A 21,063-nucleotide genomic window follows, 5' to 3' on the forward strand; every position below is an offset into this window, starting at 1 on the left:
CTTAAAATCTAAAAGGTCGTGTATAATAAATCCGGACTTGGATACAAGTCCAGCTCAACAAATAAAATATTTATATCACTTATAAGTCAAAATAAGAAATAAACTAAAGTCTGGGTTCTGAAAGCGTGTCTAACCATGCAAGTAGGACTCAATTAATTTTATATTCCTAAAAAATGAAATTCATTATCTAAAACCAAATCCAACTAAACCTATTAATTCAAAACCAAACCAAAATAAACCTTCAAAGCTAAATTCCAAACTCAAGAATAAAATCAAATCAAATAAATCAAACCGAAACCTAAAATATAAAATGAAGTCAAACAATTCAAACTCAAATAGAAAAATTAATTTAAGTCAAAAAACTATAAAACTAATTTAAATTCAAGTTACAATCAAGTCTATTATAACTATAAAAATTGAAATAAACCTAAAACTTAAACATAAATTCAATAATTCAAGGGGAGACTTCAAATTAGTTGACACCTCCAATAATAATAGTATACCTAGCTAGGTAATTAGGATTAGATTAAAAAGAGACAAAAGTTTAACTTGACAAACAATACTAAAGAAGCATTGGATGATAGTAGGTTAGGAAAGTTCTATCTATATATGTCTAGGAAGATATGACTTCAACCTGGTACATTTGGCTTAGTAAAACTAACTGAAGCTACCCCTTACCAATCCTAGCTGGTTTAGATCAAAGTTTGGTTATTAAGTTTAGTAGATAGGACTATTTGGAAAACTTCGAAGGCGTGGTTACTTTAATGATGTCTAGGTGACTCACCACAGCTTAGAAATTTATCCAAAGAATGTCTATTTATTAAATCCAAAGTTAAACTTGAATCTAACACAAGTTAAACCAAACCCTGAAATTTAACTTAACTCATCTCATGAAATCATAGGATCCCTTGTCTGAAAATTTAGACTAGTGAGATGAATAAGGTCAAAATGAACTTAAATTATGATTAACTCTAATTAATTAATCTAAAATTCAAAAATTAATTCTTTAAACTTATTTGCAAAGATATTACTTGTGCCTAAAAATTCTTATATTAAGGGGGAAGATATTTATTCGGATAATTTTTAAATTCTAAAAAAAATTATATCTTCTAAAAATTTCTCATTTTTTTAGAATTCCAAAATTTATTTTGGCCATAGCCTAGATTAAACCCATAAAGCATGATCCTATAAATCTAGGAATCGAGCATCTCACAAACACACTAGGTTTACCTTAATTGTGTATGCAAAAACATAGAATGGTGTGAGATGCGTAGGCATTTTGCCTAGACTTCAGATGCTTATATTCATGCACCAACATAAGTCTGGGCTTAAAATATCAAAATACAGTGATCAAGCTAAGCAATCTTTCTTACTAAACAATAAGTTGGATCAAATCTTACTTAAATTGACTAACCAAGTGAACACTGCTATCCTCTGTATACTTAGTTACTAACTAACGGTTAGATATATACTAAAGATATTGGCAACTGTATCATTATTTTTCAAATAAAGATATCAGATTCAGGGGAAGGATTAAAAAATTTTCTGAATTTTTTTTGAAAATTTTTTCTTAAATATTTTTAAAAATATTCCTTAGAAAATTTTTCTCTAAAAATTTCTTTAAAATTATTCCTTAAAGAATTTATTTTTAAAATTTCTTTAGAAAATCTTAATTAGAGAATTTTTCCTTAAATTTTTGTTAATCTTAGAAATTCTTCTGTACAAGTTTTTTAATCTTACTTAGAAAAATTTCTCCGGCTGTTTTGAAAATCTTTACTAGAAAATCGTTGGAAAATATTTACTAAGAATAAAATTACTTTGCAAATATTTACTTAGAATTTTTTTTGCAATGTTCTCGAACTTTCCTTACAAAATTTTTGTAAAAGTCTACTCAAATGTTTTCAGTTTCCTTAGAATTTAACTTAGAATTTTTTATTCAAACCTCTCCCTAAGTATAAGATATACAAAGCATTTGCTTTTAGTTATTTTCTACAATATTGTTTGAAATTATTTGTATTCTTGTACTTCCTTTTAGGGGTGAGCAGTCAACCTGCCAAACCGACCAAAATCCAATTGGGTCTGCAAACCTGATAACTAGTAGGAAGACTTGGTGGGTCAAAGGCAAGTCAAGCGACTACAAGTGGTAAGTGAAGGTAAGCAACTGAAGGAGAGATCCAGTGAGGACGTGTTTCCCGTTGAGGAAATTGTAGGCGTCGGTCCAGCTTAAGTCCATTTGAGAAACCTAAGCAGAGACCTTGACTAGTCCTGATCTCGGAGAGATAGGATATAATTACTACTCTTATTTTATTGTGTTGTGCTAACTCTGTTTTGTAGGATAAATATATTTTTTATTGCCTGCATTAACCCTTTTTGTAGGGAAGAAACTGCTAAAGAAAAGGGGAGTCCGAACGCCCGGACTCCGGGCACTCGGAGCTGGTCCAGGTGCTCGAACCAGCTCACCTAGGCAGGTGCCGCGGGCACCTGAGAAGTCCGGGTGTCGGGAGTCGGTCCAGGCGCTCAGACCTGAAAACTCATCCAGAAATTGAGGTGCAGCGCGTCGACTGGATGAGCCACGTGGCCCAGGCACCTAGAGGGATTCCAGGCTCCTGGAATGGGCCTATATAAAGGCCTTCGATCAGGAGCCTTAAAACATCAACTGCTATGACTTTCACTCTTGCGTGGTGCTCCAAAAAAGCTCCTACGACGCTATGAAACTCTCCGATAACCAACGATCAAGACTTTCTTATTTTATTTGTTGTCGGTAACATTACTTTTAGTTCTTGTCCTTAACTTGTAATTGTTCGAATTATTAGTGAATTGTCGAACGAAAGCACTCGACGAGTGTGGACCTTGAAGTAGGAGTCGTCAAAGGATCTGAATCAAGTAAAACTTCTTGTGCTAGCGCTTGGTTTCTCCATTTCTTTTTCCTCCTTTATTCTTCCATTGCGTACCTATTTTGAGTTACAATTTTTGAAGAACGCTATTCACCACCCCTCTAGCGTCATTTTGATCCTACACATTAGATGTCGATCCAATATAGGTCTATTTTAGAAATCTAAATTGAGACTCTGACTAAATCTTATTATCGAGGAGACATGGTCTAATTACTATTTATTATCAATATTGTGCTAATATTTGTCTTGCAGGTTATTGGACTGACACTTTTTTGCAAGACAAAAGGAGCACAAAAGACTTCGGGTGAACAATGCCCAATGCGCCTTCACACTGTTCATGGAAGGCGCCTTCAATGCCATGGAAGGCGCCTTCAATGCCATGGAAGGCACCTTCAGCAGGATAAAATTCAGATTTCTTCGCAGATATGGAGCGGGTGGTTCGGGATCAGATTTATCACATTGGAGCCGCCTTCAAGGCTATGGAAGGTGTCTTCCATGCTCAATAAAAAGTTGTTTCGCCCAAGGCTTCAACATCAACTTCTATACGAACTTCTATGCATCCGAACGACTTTCTAACTACTCCGGCTTGCTGGTACTACTCTGCTATGACTCTGCTACACCCGACTACCATCGAGAAGCTTCCCAAACACCAAGCTAAAACCAACCAACTACAAACAAGTGTTTGGTAACAAGTTAATTACTGTACTTACTTTATGCAAACGGAAAGTGTACCGTGTTACACTTCTCCGATTTTCTTTGTACTCGATTACTCTTCCAGTAGTTCCGGAAGAGTTATTTAATCTGTAAGATATTTAGCAATCTTTGCAAATAAATTAAAAATGAAAAAGATTTAAAAATCAAGAGAATTAGGAGTGATAACAGTCGTGAGTTTAAAAATCATAGGTTCACTAAATTATGCTTAGAAAATGGGTACCACTAAGAATTCTCATGCCCCAAGAAGCCACTAGAATAATACTTAATGAATACAAATTACCAAAATATTTTTAGGTAGAAGATGTTAGTACAACCTGCTATGTACAAAATATAACAACAATAAATAAGAAATATAATAAAACCCCATTTAAAATTTACTATAATAAATTACCAAATATTAAATATTTTAAGGTATTTGGATATCCTGTTTACATATTAAACACAAGAAAATACTTAGGAAAATTTACCTGAAAAGTAGAAAATAGAATCTGTTGGAACAGGTTGGGCCGGCAAGAGGGGGTGAATTGCCTGTTAAAAAAATAAAATAAAAACCTTTTCGATCTTTTAACTCAGATTAGTATCACACTTATAAAAAGGAAATTTAAAAATTAATAAATTAAAGACACTAAGGAGTTACTTGGTTACAACCTACGTGGTTGTTAATCCAAGACAGAGGAAAGCACTGAAAAGATCTCCTTCGTGTAGGCGGAGAAGCCTATTACACTCGTTGAATTCTCAGAAATGTGCTAGGAAATGAACACAGGAGTTGTTGAATTATTCTTAGCTCCAGGGGTCTTTTTATAGCCCCTAGAAAATTCTATCTGAGGCTGAAAGGTGCCTTCCATAGGGTGGAAGGCATCTCTAGCGTGGCAAGTTTATTCGTGTGAAGATAAAGTTTTACCTTCGCCAACAGTCACTAGGAAGGCGTCTTCAAGCCATTGAAGACACCTTCGCATTGTTCATGGAAGGCACCTTCCATGGATTGAAGGCGCATTCACATTGTTCATTGAAGGCATCTCCCAAGTCATGGAAGGCACCTTCCATAAGGCAGTTCAGCTTCTTTCGCTGCTCCAATCGCTTGGGTGATTTCAGTCATCCGGAATAGGGCTCGCCCGAATCCATTTTCCGGCCTTCGAGCAGTCTTCCGCTCTGGATTCTCGTCCCTCGAAAATGTCACGCGCCTCCTTCTCGTTCGCTAGCGTACTCTTCCGCAGCACCTCGTCCCTAAAACACACCGAGTCCGTCAACTCTCTTCCGCGCCGTCCTTCTCGCTAGCTGTATCTTTCGCTCGACTTCCTGTGTTCCTAAGTTCCTGCACACTTAGACACAAGGGTTAAATATCAATAGGACCTAACCTGACTTGGTTGATCACATCAAAACTACCTTGGGATACTTACAATATCTCTCTTTTTAATGTCAACAACCCAAGTTAAGTTAGGATAATAACAAAGTAATCAACTTTGTAATTTAATAATGTGCAAAAATTAAATAAATTGAATTACCCTCCCCCTAGACTTAATCTTCACTTCTCTCCCTTTGATCATATTAAAAATGGGGTATGATAGAATGACTTTAAAAAAGCTCTAAAACAAAGTCTAAGGAAAAACACTCTTATCCAAAAAAATATAAAAGTTTAAGCTTCGAAAAATATGGATTTATAAATAAATTTTGAAAAATAGTTTAATTGTTGAAAAAAATTAACAGACATATATAAGGCAGATAAAAATTTTCATATAAGGTTGAAAATTTTAAAAAATTTCTTACAGATAAGTGATGAATTATTTTTAAAAAAAATAACTTCTAATTAATTTCTAATAGAATTTATGCAAAGCAATTTATTTGAAAGTATTTTATAACAATTAAATACTTAACAGTTAATTAGTTAAACATTCACTTCAGTAATTAGATTCCAGGCTATGGTGATGCACTAATCCTTCTTAGTTATTGGAATAACAACCACTTCTAGATAAAACCTTTTAAAGAAATCAAATATTTAATTTTTTTCTCAAAACCCTAGGTTTAACTTTCAAAAAATTTAATTAAGAAAAAAAATAGGATATGAAAAAAAATTAACCTAAATATTATTTTGGAACTCAAAATAGTTTCCTTCCTATAGGATTAATAAAAAATTTCTTAGGAACTCATTTCTATGATATTTTTCTAATTTTTCCCTTATGGTATTTAAAGTGCCTATTTAATCCATTAGATCTTCTAACTTGTTGAATATGAGCATGCACGATTTTTTAACTCTTTTATTTCTGTTTTTAATTTTTCATTTTCCATTTTTATCTTGTCGAAGTCTTCTAATCGACAAGATGTTGCTAGAATTCCTTTTAATTTGTCATTTTCTTTTTCTAATTTATAGGAATTTTTTGATAACATTTTTATAAACTGAAATAATTTATCAGGAGGTAGAGATCATACCTGACTTATTTTGTCGATCCCGTAATCTGAAGCTCCCCTTGAAGTGCTGGTGTCTTCTGATGTTGCTCCCCCTTCATCGATACTCTCGATGCTCATTTCGGACGAGCTTGCTTCGTCTTTATCTTCTTGGTGGCTTACCACCAGCGCAAGTCCGATGAGGCCTTCGATCTCTGATTTGGATGACGTTTCATCCCATATCATCTTTAGATTTCTATGCTTGATCTGGGCTGGCTTCTTGTCCTTGTCCTTGCTATTTAATTTTGGGTAGTTATCTTTCACGTGTCTTTCTTTATTGCAGTGGTAGCACCTTACCTTTCTTTTTCTTCTTCTACCTTGCACTTGATTAACTTTGTTAATTTTAAATAACTTTTTAAATTTTCTTACCATGAATGTCATTTCATCATCATCAAGAGAAGATTCAGAATTTGATTCATCCATTTTTTTTACATTTAAGGCAATGTTGTGCTTGGGCTCCTTTTTCAGATCTCCACATCTCGTTTCATGAACTTTGAAAGTTGAAAACAACTCTTCTAAAATACTTACTTTTAGATCCTTAGAGATATAATAAGCATCTACTAATAATGCACATTCAGTGGTCCTAGGGAATGCGTTAAGTGCGTACCTTAGCGAATTTCGATTGGTTACATTTTCTCCAAGATTCGTGAGTCCGATGATGAGGTCCTTTATTCTAGATTGAAGGCGTGCAACGATTTCACCTTCTTCTAATTAGAGACTGTTGATATGGTTCTAGAGCAAATCCTGTCTCGTGAGTTTTGTCTATGAGGTCTCTTCGTGTAGTTCAAGGAATTTTTCCCAGAGCTCCTTGGCTGACTCGTAGGCTCCGATCCGGTTGACTTCTTGAGGTGGTAAGATGCTAAGCAGATAAAACTCTACTTTCTCATTTGCCACGAAGTCGGCGTGCTCCTTCTTCATCCATTGGTATTCTTCTTTGCCCTCTGGTGCTACAAAACTAAATTTCATGATTAATAATAAATCAAAATCTGTCTTAAAGAATACCTCCATCTTTTTCTTTCATCTTACGAATTCCCCCTCGAACTTCAGTGGGTTGATGCTCGATCCAGTCATTTCTTATGCTTTGGTTGGCGGTTAGTCCTTCTGAAGTGTCCTGGCTCTGATACCACTTGTTGGAATAGGTTGGGCCGGTAAGAGGGGGTGAATTGCTTGTTAAAAAAATAAAACAAAAACCTTCTCGATCTTTCAACTCAGATTAGTAGCATACTTATAAAAAGAAAATTAAACAACTAATAAATTAAAGACACTAAGGAGTCACTTGGTTACAACCAAGGTGGCTGTTAATTCAAGACCGAGGAAAGCACTAAAAAGATCTTCTTAGTGTAGGTAGAGAAGCTTATCCGAGGTTGGAAGATGCCTTCCATAGGGTGGAAGGCGTCTCCAGCAAGGCAAGTTTATTCGTGCAAAGATAAAGTTTTTATCTTCACCAACAGTCACTAGGAAGGCTCCTTCAAGCCATTGAAGACTCCTTCACACTGTTCATGGAAGGCCCCTTCCATGGATTAAAGGTTCCTTCGCACTATTAATCAAAGGCGCCTCCCAAGTCATGGAAGGTGCCTTCTATAAGGCAGTTCAGCTTCTTCCACTACTTCAATCATTTAGGTGATTTCGACCATTCAGAATAGGGTTCACCCGAACCTATTTTTTGACCTTCGAGTAGTCTTCTGCTCTAGCTTCTCGCCCCTCGGAAACGTTGCACACCTCCTTCTCGTCTGTAGCATACTCTTCCGCAGCACCTGGTCCCTCAGACACACCAAGCCCGTCGACTCTCTTCAGTGTCGTCATTCTCGCTAGCTGTGTCTTTCGCTCGACTTCCTGTGCTCCTAAATTCCTACACACTTAGACACAAGGATTAAATACCAACAGAACCTAACTTGCCTTGGTTGATCACATCAAAATTACCTTGAGGTACTTACAAAATCTTCATAGGGTACTCCCTAACTAGTAGAGGATATAGAGTTTACAATAAAATTACACTAAGAATCGAAGAAACAACCAATGTAAAATTCAACAAAATTACAAACTCTAAAGAATCTAACTCATCTAACTCAGCTCAACCTCAATATCGACCAATTGATTTCATTAGAGCTAGCACTGACCTAGGGAGAGTAAGTGAAAACCCAATATATGAATATGAAGATGAACAAAATTAATCACAAGAAAATATACAAACACAAGCTGAACCTAGAATAATAAGAGTCAGCTTAGACCATCCAGTTAAACAAATTATATGTGACTTAGACATGAGAGTTCAGACTAGATCATCCTTCAGAAACCTAAGTCAAATATCCTTAATTTTCAAAATTGAACTCAAAATAATAGATGAATCCCTACTTGACCCACACTAGATTATAACCATGTAGGAAGTGTTGGTGCAGTGAGCACCAGACAATCAAACCTATGTTTTGATAATGACAAAGGATTCAAAGTTAGGTTGTCTTGTTATATAACAAGTGTGATTAAGCTTGCAGAAAAGTCCTAAGTATTCTTAGGCAAAAGTCCTAGTGGATACTAGGCAGGTGGAAAACCCTAAAAGGAGGTAACCCTAAGTTATATGGGGTGGTAACCTTAGGTTGTGGAAAACTCTAGGGGAAGGTAACCCTTGGTCCTAGGGAATGATAACCCTAGGTGGAAAGTCTTAGCGGGTTAAGCGCTTTAGGCAAAATCCTAAAGTCGGGGACTCTAGGTAACCATAATTCATGAAGTATTTTTCCTAGAAACCTATGTATTAATGTTCGATTTTATACATAACAAGTCGTATTAATTACTTCGGCCCCACAGGTAACTATGAAGTGAATATTCATTCAACATGCTCCTAGCGGCCTCTTGCAAAACCCTATTTTTTATTTCAACAGCTCCATTTTGCTGAGAAGTTCTAGGGGTAGAAAATTTATGTTTATAACTTTTTTCCATGCAAAAACATGTGAACCTATCATTTTCAAATTCACCTCCATGATCACTTATTATTTTATTTATCTTGTGATTCTTTTCATTTTCTACCCTTTTACAAAAAGTAATCAAGGTATTTAAAGTTTGATCCTTATACTTCAAGAAAAATATTCATGTATATCTAGTGTAATTATCTACAATCACAAAGTAATACCTACTACCATTTAAAGAAACATATCTACTACTATCAAATAAATCCATGTGAATGAGCTCTAATGCATTTGAAGTATTACAATATTTTTATCTTTATGGGTAGCTTTGGTTTGCTTACCCATTTGACATGCATCACATATTTTATCTTTTTGAAACTTCAACTTTGGCAATTATTGTACCAACTCTTTCCTTGAAAGTCTCTTGATATTTCTCATGTTGGTGTGAGCAAATCTATGGTGCCAAAGCTAAGTCTCCTCTTCTTTAGACATGAAACACTTAGCAACCACATTAGTCGCACCAAATAATTTAACTTTATAAATATTTTCTTTTTTATAGCCTATGAGCATAATGGTATTTAGTTCACTATGCTTGATTAGGTATTGAGATAAGTTAAACTCAACTTCATAATCCGAATCACATAGTTGACTAACACTTAGAAGATTAAAGACCACGTCTTTCATTAATAAAATAATTTTTATCATAAATTTTTTAGAAATTCTAATATCTCCTCTTCCTATGACTTTTAGCTCACCACTATTACCAAAAGAAACGGTACTTTTACTTTTGTGTCTAAATGATGAAAATTTTGACGAGTCTCCCATCATGTGTCTAAAGCATCCACTATCTATAAACCATATTATTGGATGGTTTCCCTCGGCGCATGCCTGTTTAAACATGGCAAACTAAATGTTTTGGTACCCAAATTTTGAGTCCAGTAGCATCAACAACAAATTACTTGGATACCCAAGCTTGCACAATTTTAACCCTTGAAGCATGGTTTCTACTAACTAAAGACATGAATTTGACTTCTTTATGTTATGATTTAAACCCTAAGCCCGCTTTGTTATAAAACTCCTTTTGAGCTCCTAGAATCATGTCCAAATATTTTGAGCTTGAAGTAAACTTTACCAAAGTACTTCTAAGATGCATTCTCATCCTTAAGCTCATCAAATTCATTCATGTCATTTTCATGATGCATGCAAGTTTCACATGACACAATTTCATTCTTAAATGATTTTAATTCATTTTGTATCTTTCTAACCTTATCTTTTAATTTTGCTAGAACATTAGTTAAACATGCAATAGTGGCATACATCTTATCAAGCTTGGGAGAGATTACCTCGTCATCACTAGATGATGACTCACTTGAAAAATCCACATCCTCCCCATGACTATCTTCCCATTTGTTATCTTCCGCATGGCTTAAGGCCATGAGTGTCACATACCTTGAGCTTTTCCATTCATCTTCTTCCGATGAGCTCAAAGATAATTCATCCCATGTGGCTTTCAAAGCCTTCTTCTTCTTCTTAATTTTTTCTTCTTGCTTCTTCAATTTTGGACACTTTATTTTGTAGTGCCCCTTTTTCTTGCATTCATAGTAAATTTCATCAATTTTAGACTTTGAATCCATAAGAGGTTTACCTTTTCTTTTGTCATCAGTGAAGATCTTCTTGACATCCTTCTTGTCAAACTTCCTTGAGTGTCTCATTATCTTCTGGACAAAAATTACCATTTCACTTGACTATAGCTCCTCATCACTATCACTATCACTATCTTACTCGGATTCGGAAGAGGTCTCTTCCTTCTTCTCCTTCTTATTTTCTTTGTGCTTTTCCTCTTTTCACCTGTAACCAATGTTATACCTTTCTCTTTATGGCTTACATTAGTTTGCTCATATAATTAAAGTTCACAAAATAATTCATCTAACTTTACCAGTGACAAGTCCCTTGAAACCTTATATCCATCTACCATTGATGACCATAATAAGTTTCTTGGGAAGGATTTTAGTACATACCTTATGAGATCTTGATTTTCTACACTTTCTCCAACTGAATGGAGACCATTTAGGAGTCCCTTGAATCTCCCATATAATGAACTTACCATTTCTCCATCCTTCATTATGAAATTTTACAGTTGGTTTATTAGAAAACCTCTCTTGGCAATTCTTGAATCCTTGGTGCCTTCATTTAGCTCAATGAGCTTGTCCTATAAATCTTTGGCACACTTGAAAGGTCTAATCTTGTTGAGTTATTCCAACCTCAATCCACATTGAAGAGTCACAATCGCCTTGGCATTAGCTTGAGCTTTCATTTTTTGTTCAATAGTCCATTTTGAGGATTCAAGCACTCATCCTCTATTGGCACCATGAATCCTTCCGTGATTGAGAACCACATGTTAATTTCAATCATGAGATAGTGCTCCATGCAACTCTTCTAGTAAATAAAGTTGTTGCTTTCGAAGAATGGTGGTCGCGAAGTGTTGTGCCCCTCTTTCAATAACATCTTGTAGCTCTAAAACTTGTGCTTCCTTGGATGTGAGTCTTCAAAAGCTACCAAGCTCTGATGACACTTGTTAGGACTTATTGACCTACCGATTAACTTGGGGGGGGGGGGGGGGGTTGAATAGCTCACTTCGATTTCTTGATGGTTACACAGCGGAAACTTAGTAGCAATGCTAACTCCTTGTGTTTACTTGATATCCACCTCCTTGAGATGACTAATCGAAGGATCACACTACCGATCACAACATCCACTATAAACTTCTCATTCTCGGAACAACACCAAATGTGGAGAAACCTTACACAGCTTACAACTCTCTCTTAAATGAAATAGCTCACAAGGAAGAAGAAGAGAAGAGATTAGGGTGTGGTGCAACTTCTTCTTCTTTGAGTAGCTTAAGAATGTAGCAACGATGAGAGCTTGAGCACTTGAACTTGAGCACTTGTGAGCAATGTAACAATTCTTCTTCTTTGTGTCCGAATTGCCCCTTTTGAATGCTTTGAAATCTAGTTATTTCTCAGCTTTTTGTCGCCTCTAATCAATTAGAAGAAAATATTAATCGATGGTTGCACAGCGGAAACTTAGTAGCAATGCTAACTCCTTGTGTTTACTTGATATCCACCTCCTTGAGATGACTAATCGAAGGATCACACTACCGATCACAACATCCACTATAAACTTCTCATTCTCGGAACAACACCAAATGTGGAGAAACCTTACACAGCTTACAACTCTCTCTTAAATGAAATAGCTCACAAGGAAGAAGAAGAGAAGAGATTAGGGTGTGGTGCAACTTCTTCTTCTTTGAGTAGCTTAAGAATGTAGCAACGATGAGAGCTTGAGCACTTGAACTTGAGCACTTGTGAGCAATGTAACAATTCTTCTTCTTTGTGTCCGAATTGCCCCTTTTGAATGCTTTGAAATCTAGTTATTTCTCAGCTTTTTGTCGCCTCTAATCAATTAGAAGAAAATATTAATCGATTGTGGATTTTCTAACTTTTCCGTTAAACGATCACTGACTTCAGATCAACAGCTGAGATTACTCCATTTTGAATCCTAGTCGATTGGTGGAAGTCTTCAATCGATTGATACCCTTAATTGATTAAGCAATCGATTTGGCACTATTCTTTTCTCGCTAAGAAAGTCTTATAAACTAATGAACCATTCGATTGGTAATGCCTAATTGATTAGCGAATCGATTTGGCAGCTTTTTGTGAGTTCGTAGATAGCCTCTAATCGATTGCACCTAGACAATTCTTCTATGTGTCGCAGAAACCCCTAATCAATTGCACCAATCAATTAGGATAGTCTTAATCAATTTGACACCTCTTCTGTGAGTCATAGAACCCTGGTCGATTGCACCAATTGATTAGAAACTCTTTGTGCATCACAACGTTCTAATCGATTGCGCCAATCGATTACCTAATCGATTGGTTAATCGATTTGGGACCATTGAGTGCTTGTGATGATTAGTTACCAATCAATTGATAAAGACATCAACCGATTTCAATTAATTACCTCATGCCAAAAACCTTCTATTCCCTGGACTTTGTGCCTGGAGTTTCCTCATCTTCAGGTTTTTGTCTACCCTAGCATCCAATCTGCTCGGGTTTCTATCGTTTGCCAAGAATCTGGTCTCAACTTTCTTGGACTTCTCTTGTCTTGCATCCAGTCTTCCAACTACAAGAACTTCATCTTGCCAAGAATCCAACCTTTGACGTTCTTGGACTTCTATTGTCTTGCATCCGATCTTCCAACCTACAAGGACATCATCTTGCCAAGAATTCAACCCTTGATCTTCTTGGACTTCTCTTATCATATAAATTTATAACTCAAGTTAGATCCAACGTATTAACCTAAAATTAAATAATTTTCAATCATTAAAACTTCTTATTTAGAACATGATTGTACAAACACGAATATCATATATATTTTTTCAAACTTAAACTCAAATATCAATATTTCTATATTATTCAGCTCGATCCAATTCATTTCCACTCCTAGTTATGCTTATTTTATTTTTTCTAAATAAATAAAATGTTTTTTTAATGTATAGCAGAAAATATAATGCAAATTTATTCCACCATTCACATGAAAAAATTATTACATTATTTTTTCCCAACGTTAATTATTTCGGGTGGATAATTATTTAAGATCTTTTTATTAAAAATTAGTATTTATTTGCCAATGACTTTTGTAAATATTATAATAAAATAAGAAATGATATATTATTAGTTTTATAAAAAAAAAGTTTTAACCAACACAATTTTAGGAGTATTAAAAATGAATTTAAAGATGCCTTTCCAAAATTAAGGAAATCATTAAATTATTTTTTAAAAAAGGTATCAATTAGAGTTAAATGATTTCCTAATTTTTGAATATAAATAAAAAATTTTTAGGTTATTCATAATATGAATTAAAGTCCGGTTACTTTCTTTCATCTAGAATGAGGCGTAAGAGTTTTCCTTCGCTTGAATCACTTGAATAAAATCTGTGTCATAATCGTATACATTAGTTTCTTATTTTTATCATTTAATGAGTATCTTGTATTTCATAGAAATTGGGGATAATAATTTTGGATATATCTAAATATATCTAAACCTTGGGATAATTTAACTATTTACTCAAACCTAAAATGAAGAAATTAATATTAATTGCCTTACATTTATTGAAAAAGAATGTAAAATTAAACATAAAGAAACTAATGAAAAATTGACGAGAAACAAAACGAAACAAAAAAGTAACACTGAAGAATTAAAAAAATTAAAAACTATTAATTAGAAATAAGATAATTTTTGTTGTTTTGTAATAAAAAAAATCTCTATTTCAGATATTTTTTTTCAAATAAATAAAATGCTCATATTCTTGAACATTATATCCCGACGAGTCATCACGCTTTCAATGAATAATTCTAAAAATACTTTTATGAGTTTAATACTATCGTTTAATATTAAGACGGGGATAATTCAATCAATATCATATTTTAATTAAGATTTGAGTTTCTTTTTAAAAGGATTAAGCGCATCTTGCTAAAACCTTTAGCCGGTTTGACCTTTTAGTGCTATCATTTGCTAAGAGCATTATATTAATTAATTATAACTTTATCATTAAATTAGGATCATCCACACGTCAACATAAACGCACTTTGTAATTTTATCATGTTATTTATTAATAAAATCAATTTTTTAGGATAAGAATGATCGATTATGTGAGCGGAATGTGGGGTCTATTTTTTAGGATCAAAATTAGTTGGATTGCAAAATCTAAATATCTAGTATAAAAAAAAGATAGTATATATAATATATTAATAAGATCCATCACAATAGACATTCTACTCTTTAAATATAAAAAGTAAAGGATGGATATAAGTGAGATACAACTCATGAGAGGCAAAGACATTGAGATAAGTGAGATAAACACTGCCTTTAGAAATTATTAAGGTATTAGGTTATTATAACTATCATTGAATTTAGTCTCATGTTGAATGTTTTAGTGTGTTAAATCCTTGCTATATACACCATGCAATGCAATGATTTTTCTACTATGTTAATATAGTATCACATTTTTTATTAATTGTTATTTTGTTAATAATCCCTCGAAATCAATTTTTTTCTTAAATTCTTTTATATTTACAAGTGAATGAGCCTAATGCTCTCATCTAATATATTAGACATAAGTCGAGATAAATGTCTCTTTTATATGTTAGTTATTATTATAAAGATTAATAGTTGCTTGTCTCCCTTATATATTAGTCATTATTACAAAGATTAATATTTACTTATGATTTATCTTCTTCATCTTTTGTCATCATGAATAAAAAATAAATATATTTTCAAAAAACACAAACAAAGCAACGAAAGCCAGAATAAAACCCAAGATATCCTCTCCGCCTCCCCCCTCCCGCATATTCCATTCTCCATCGTCCGGCATATTCCCTCTTCTTCTTCTTCATCATCTCTTTCCTTTATATGACCCCCTCTCTCTCCTCTCGCTCTATTCCAAAATTCCCCCCTTTTGCGCTCATTCCCTCGTGATCCTCGTTAGCTTCGATCCTAGATCGGAAAGATTGCGTCTCGGTGATGAAGTTTGGGAAGAACCTCAGCAGCCAGATCGAGGAGACGCTGCCGGAGTGGAGGGATAAGTTCCTCTCCTACAAGGACCTCAAGCGGCGACTCAAGCTAATATCCGGCGCCGATCTGCCGGCCAAGCGGGCCAAGTTGGCCGATGAGGTGGCCGTCGGCGACAACGCGCCTTCCTCCACGGCTGAGGAGGAGGAGGAGGAGGAGTTCGTGAGTCTCCTTGAGGCCGAGCTTGACAAGTTTAATACTTTCTTCGTCGAGAAGGAGGAGGAGTACATCATCCGCCAAAAGGTATGTGGCTTTTCTTGTTCGGTTTCCGGTGGTTGTATGAATTGATGAATGATAAATAGCACGGGAAATTGGAATTAGGTTTCGATTTCGATCTCAATTTCAGATACCATCAACTAAATCGTTTGGTATGGTAAACTTTCTGATTTGACGCGCCGCTACTCCATGGAGAATTAGGTTTGAGTAGTTATAGTTTGTTTTGAAATCTGGACAGGCGGAAATGTAATATGGCTACTGAAACTCCTGGGCGCAAATAAATTATTATTTGTATGTTAAATCTACACTTCTTGTTCCTCACGATGGAACGAGTAGATAGGTTGATCCTGTCTCTTTCCCCTATCTTCTCTTTTTAGAGTGACTTTTTAGACTGATTCATGGCTAGATCGCGCTTTTTTTTAAGAAAAGAATGCTTTATTTGTGGTAATTATGGGATAGTTCACTCAATTGCATCGACATGAATCTGTGAATGTGCAGGACTTGCAGGATCGAGTCACTGCAGCCATCTCTAGGGGTTCCAAGGAGGAGTTGATGAAAGTAAGGAAGGAAATTGTAAACTTTCATGGAGAGATGGTTCTTCTCGAGAACTACAGTGCCCTGAACTACACTGGTAGGTTTTCATACCATTTCTTGCCAAGTATTCATCATTTTCTTGATCTGTTTTTGTGTAGGGTATTTTTAACTTGAGGCAATTTGTGGGTTTTATCCTACATTCACTTACGAATTGATCAGATTCATTAGGTTGATGATATATCGCTTAGTAAATTTGCTTTGCTAGGCTATGACATGTTAGCACTCAGCAGACACATTGACGAATTGATCAATGGTGACACAATTAAGCAGCTCCTGTTGTAACTTCCATAACAGAGAACTCTATTGATGCAGTTTAACTGATTTAGACTAACCAAATGGGTTTGACTTATTGTGGTTTTCAAACACTGAACTAATATATTAGATACTGCATGTATTATTTGTTAAATTTTCCGATCATACTTCTTCAAGTTGTTAGGAAGGAAGCTCGCGTTATGTTAGTCATGATCTGAGTCTGATAAATAAGGAAACAACTACTTTTATGTTTGATCGAGTGAGCACTTCTCCGAAAAACTTATGCTATTGAGAGTTATGCTTTAACATCTATCAAAACTATTCCAGGTGTGTGGGCAGTTGAGTGGAGCGGATTCATGTTCTTTAAAAATAATAAGACTGGCTATGATTCCAACATATATTTTAGAATTGGATTACCTCTAATTTGACTAGGTGGCCATTATTTGAAAGGTTAAAACTGTAGCACATAGCTGCATCTATTTTTTCTTATTTTCAGCACAGTTCAAATTCATGAAAATATCACACCAATTACCTCTTTTTTAAAAAAAAAATCCCCTAGGTATGTTTTCATATAACTGTCTAAACATCGTATGTTAGAACAAAGTCAGCTTTGTTTGATTACTAGTCTAACATGAGATTTCTTTAAAATATTTGTGCGACTTAAATGACGTGATGGAGAGGAAAGAATTGAATGATGAGAATCAACTTTAAATCAAACACCAAGAATCATTCTTGCTTGAATTAATGTAATTAAAAATTTCCCCCTTTTCTAATGGTTAATGCCCAGTGCAAAATGTTTATAGCTGAGCCTTGTTTATCCAGATGGGTTTTGCAGCTTGGTGCTGAACAAGATAATTATAAACGATTGTGAACAACTTAGAAAATGATATATGTGAAGTAGAATATCTAGAAATTATTATATGAAAAAGAAAAATATAGCTCCATAATATTGGACATGATTGTTAACTTGTTTCGGCATTTGCTATTTGATGTGGGAACTTTTGAAATGGATGGACGCTAATGGTTTGCCTGGCAACTATACTATCTATTCAGAAGCAAGGGATACTCCTCTGAGTTAGTAAACAATATATATTGTCTTTGTTTTGTGGATCTCTTGTTTGTTTAATGATATATTTACTTACTGAGCGATACACTATCAAGATAATTCTTACAAAAAAAAAAAAGAATATTGGATAGTTCATCTACGACATCTCCATAAGATGATGCCGAACTAGCATCTCTCCATTTGTGTATACATGGTTATGTGATTGTGATATGTCAAAACAGGATTATGAATGATTCTATAAATTGCAAATGGAGAAAGATCCTGTAAATTACAAATGGCTGCAGTATTATTGATGAACTGCTCTCTTTTCTTTTGGTATGTATGTTTTTTGGCCAATCCTTCATGTCTGATTGCGTTTATTTGTGATGATGTTCAGGTCTAGTGAAAATACTGAAGAAGTATGATAAAAGAACTGGAGCACTTATCAGGCAGCCCTTCATCCAAAAGGTTCTTAAGCAGCCATTCTTTACGACCGATCTGCTTAACAAGCTTGTGAAGGAGTGTGTGGCGATGCTTGACCACCTCTTCTCCAAGAACGACCCACCATCAACTTCAGGAGAAAGCAACACAGAGAACGGAGAAAGGAAGCCAGCACAATCAGGCTCCTGTTTGGCCGCAGGGGTTCCAGAGTTGGAGGAGATCGAGTATATGGAGAGCTTATACATGAAGAGCACGATAGTAGCACTGCGGTCCTTGAAACAGATTAGGAGTAGAAGTTCGACGGTCAGTTTCTTTTCACTGCCTCCTTTGAAGAGTAATGGGTTGGAAGAAAGGTGGGGAAATAGCGTTCCTGTGGTAGAACAAGTAGCTGAGTAACAGCATTGCACCAGCAACACTAGAAACCTTGGTTGTCTCGTAATTTTGTTTGGAAATGGTCTTCCCTCTATATTTCCATAAATTCTCTTAAAGGTCCCCTGGATGGTATGATAGTTGAAGCATTAAGTGTTGTCACATGAGGTCTTGGATCAAAACTCAATATATCCGAACATGTTTTTCCTTATGCCTTGGCCAACTGTACTAATAGCTAATAATCATCCGTTATTTACCTTTTTTATATTAGAGGGTGTTTGACTGAGCTTATAAGCTTTCTAAAATAGTTTATAAGCTGTTTTGGAGCTTATAAGCTTTTCAAATTTGTTTGGTAAATTTTTTTTCAAACAGTTTATAAGTTGTCAAAATAAATTGTTTTGAAACTTATAAGTTATTTTAAAAAAAGTATGGGAGACTTTACTTTTTTTAAAAAAATCTTATTTTAATAATTTTCTTTTCTAAAATATCCTTATATTATTTCATAAATCTCTATCTTACCCTCCATTAATTTTATAAACCTAGCGTTTGTCATCGTCGACTTCTCTTCCAGCGTTTCTCATCTTCTCCGTTGACTTCTCTTCCAACACTTGTCATCTTTTTCGTCGATTTCTCTTCCAGCGCTTGTCATCTTCTACGCCGACATCTCTTCCAGCGCTTGTCATCTTCTCCGTCGACATCTCTTCCAGCGTTGTGTCATGTTCTTCATCGACGTCCCTTTCCAATTTTTTTCTCCCCTGGTGCAGAAATTCAACAATGTATGGTTAGAATTTATTTTTTCTATCAAATTTCTTCCTATATGCTTATCTTCCAATGGTAGTTGCAAGATTAGTAATCCTTGATTGAATATGCTTTGGTTCAGTTTTTTTTCTCGAATTTTAGTATTGTTTTTGTCTTCAAATCTGATTATCAATCTTATGACTCATGCTTTGAAGGTCTTTTATAGTTTGTGGTCAAAGTGTCTTTATGTATGGATAAAAATATGAAGGTCTCTTCAAATCTATTAAATTTTTTTCATAGTCTTTAGTATCCAAAACATACTAGTGTGTTGAGAGGATTTATCATTGGGATGATGAAAATATTTACAATATCACCAATTATAGATTTATCTCAGTTTCAAGAAGACTCTTGGATTGTCTCGGCCTTCTTACTTCCCTAAGTTATAAATTTCATGGTTTCAAAAATATTTTGACTACTATGAGAAGATAATTTTCATTGTAACATACTCCAGAATTTTAATTTATTATGCTTCAGCATCCTAAAATGAGAAGATGTCCTATAAAATAATTTGTAGCTATGTTGCTAATGAAAATGCTTTAAATTCTCATCCACGGCAAGAATTCCATTAAACTTGCTTAATTTGGACCAACAGAAACCACTTATACACTATATTGTGGCATAGAAATATAAATACTAAATTAGTAAAAATTATCAATATCATCTTTTTAGTTTTATCATTCCCCTATCCAAACTCCATTGTTGATTGTACTTCCTCATTTTATTTTTTTTTGTTGTTATTTTATTTTGTTAGTTTGGAAATGGAAAATCAAGACAATAGAAACCAAGGAGTCACGTCAAATCCAACTTTGAGTAAGGTATCATCTTGAAGACTTTCGCCGAGCTAGGACCTTGCAACTATGTGCACCAAGAAATTTGAAAGAAAAATTCAATTTTTACCACTCGTCATGTAAGAATTGTGTTGAACGAACATTTGGAGTTTGGAAAGCAAGATGGAATATTTTGACTGATATGCCTTAATATCATATTGATACACAGAGAAATTGTGCTGGCAACAATGACCGTTCACAACTATATAAGAAAGGAAAATGTTTCAGATGAGGCATTCCGAATAACTGAGTATGAAAGTTATCAACCATCTACCGAATGCAATATATTTACAGCAAACTCTATGGTGGAGAATGAAGATAATGTTGGTTCCGGTAAATTCCGGAGTATGCAAACTGATCGTCGAGGCTAGTGTTCGACACTATCTCCGTAAACGATATTGCTCCGCTACGGTGCTTAACGGATTGTTGTAATTCGTTCCCAAGATACAACGACGACAATCGTCTCGGAATCGTAGCACTCCGACTTCCGAGACCAGCCAACCTTCTCGTAGGCTTCTTGGACTCTTGAATGCACAAGATGAGTGAGTGAATACTTGAGGAAGAGAAGATTAAGTGAGTTTTTTTTTATTCCAATCTGGAGGGTTCTATTTATAGAGAAGGAAGAGGCTTTAGGGAGGGGTGTGACCTTTGGGTGGATTAATCTGGGCCGTCCGGACTGAAGAGTTATAACCCTTCACATAGCCCCTTTAATCTCATCCATCAGATCTAAGAGTTGTGACCCTCAGATCTATCAGCCATCGGATCTGGATCCATTGATCCGATGCTTCAGATCATGTCTCATCCCAAGCCGTCAGATCGTGACTCATTGTGATCCAACGCTCTAGATCGCATCACAAGCGATCCACCATACTTCTTTGATCAACGTTGATCAACGGCTGCCATCCGTTCGCCCAACCAACTGTCCAGTCATCTCCCTTTGCCCACGAG

At 35.0% G+C, this 21,063-nt stretch overlaps 1 protein-coding gene across 1 annotated transcript; it reads left to right on the forward strand.

Annotated features, from left to right (window-relative positions):
* Window positions 1-15,334: 15,334 nt before the first annotated feature.
* LOC121986739 (SPX domain-containing protein 1-like) lies at window positions 15,335-18,701 on the forward strand. Its single transcript, XM_042540684.1, has 3 exons — window positions 15,335-15,816; window positions 16,288-16,420; window positions 18,078-18,701. Exons 1-3 carry the CDS (start codon window positions 15,526-15,528, stop codon window positions 18,515-18,517), a joined length of 864 nt encoding a protein of 287 aa, XP_042396618.1. The 5' UTR covers window positions 15,335-15,525; the 3' UTR covers window positions 18,518-18,701.
* The last annotated feature ends 2,362 nt before the right edge of the window (window positions 18,702-21,063 follow it).

This window comes from Zingiber officinale, chromosome 1B, assembly GCF_018446385.1.
Source record: "Zingiber officinale cultivar Zhangliang chromosome 1B, Zo_v1.1, whole genome shotgun sequence".
Taxonomy (NCBI): Eukaryota; Viridiplantae; Streptophyta; class Magnoliopsida; order Zingiberales; family Zingiberaceae; genus Zingiber; species Zingiber officinale.

Excerpts from the sequence above, each read along its gene's own strand:
- LOC121986739 (XM_042540684.1), top strand. The coding sequence starts at position 15,526 with ATGAAGTTTGGGAAGAACCTCAGCAGCCAGATCGAGGAGACGCTGCCG. Across the intron at positions 15,817-16,287 it reads AGTACATCATCCGCCAAAAG|GACTTGCAGGATCGAGTCAC; the intron begins GTATGTGGCTTT and ends GTGAATGTGCAG. Across the intron at positions 16,421-18,077 it reads CAGTGCCCTGAACTACACTG|GTCTAGTGAAAATACTGAAG; the intron begins GTAGGTTTTCAT and ends GATGATGTTCAG.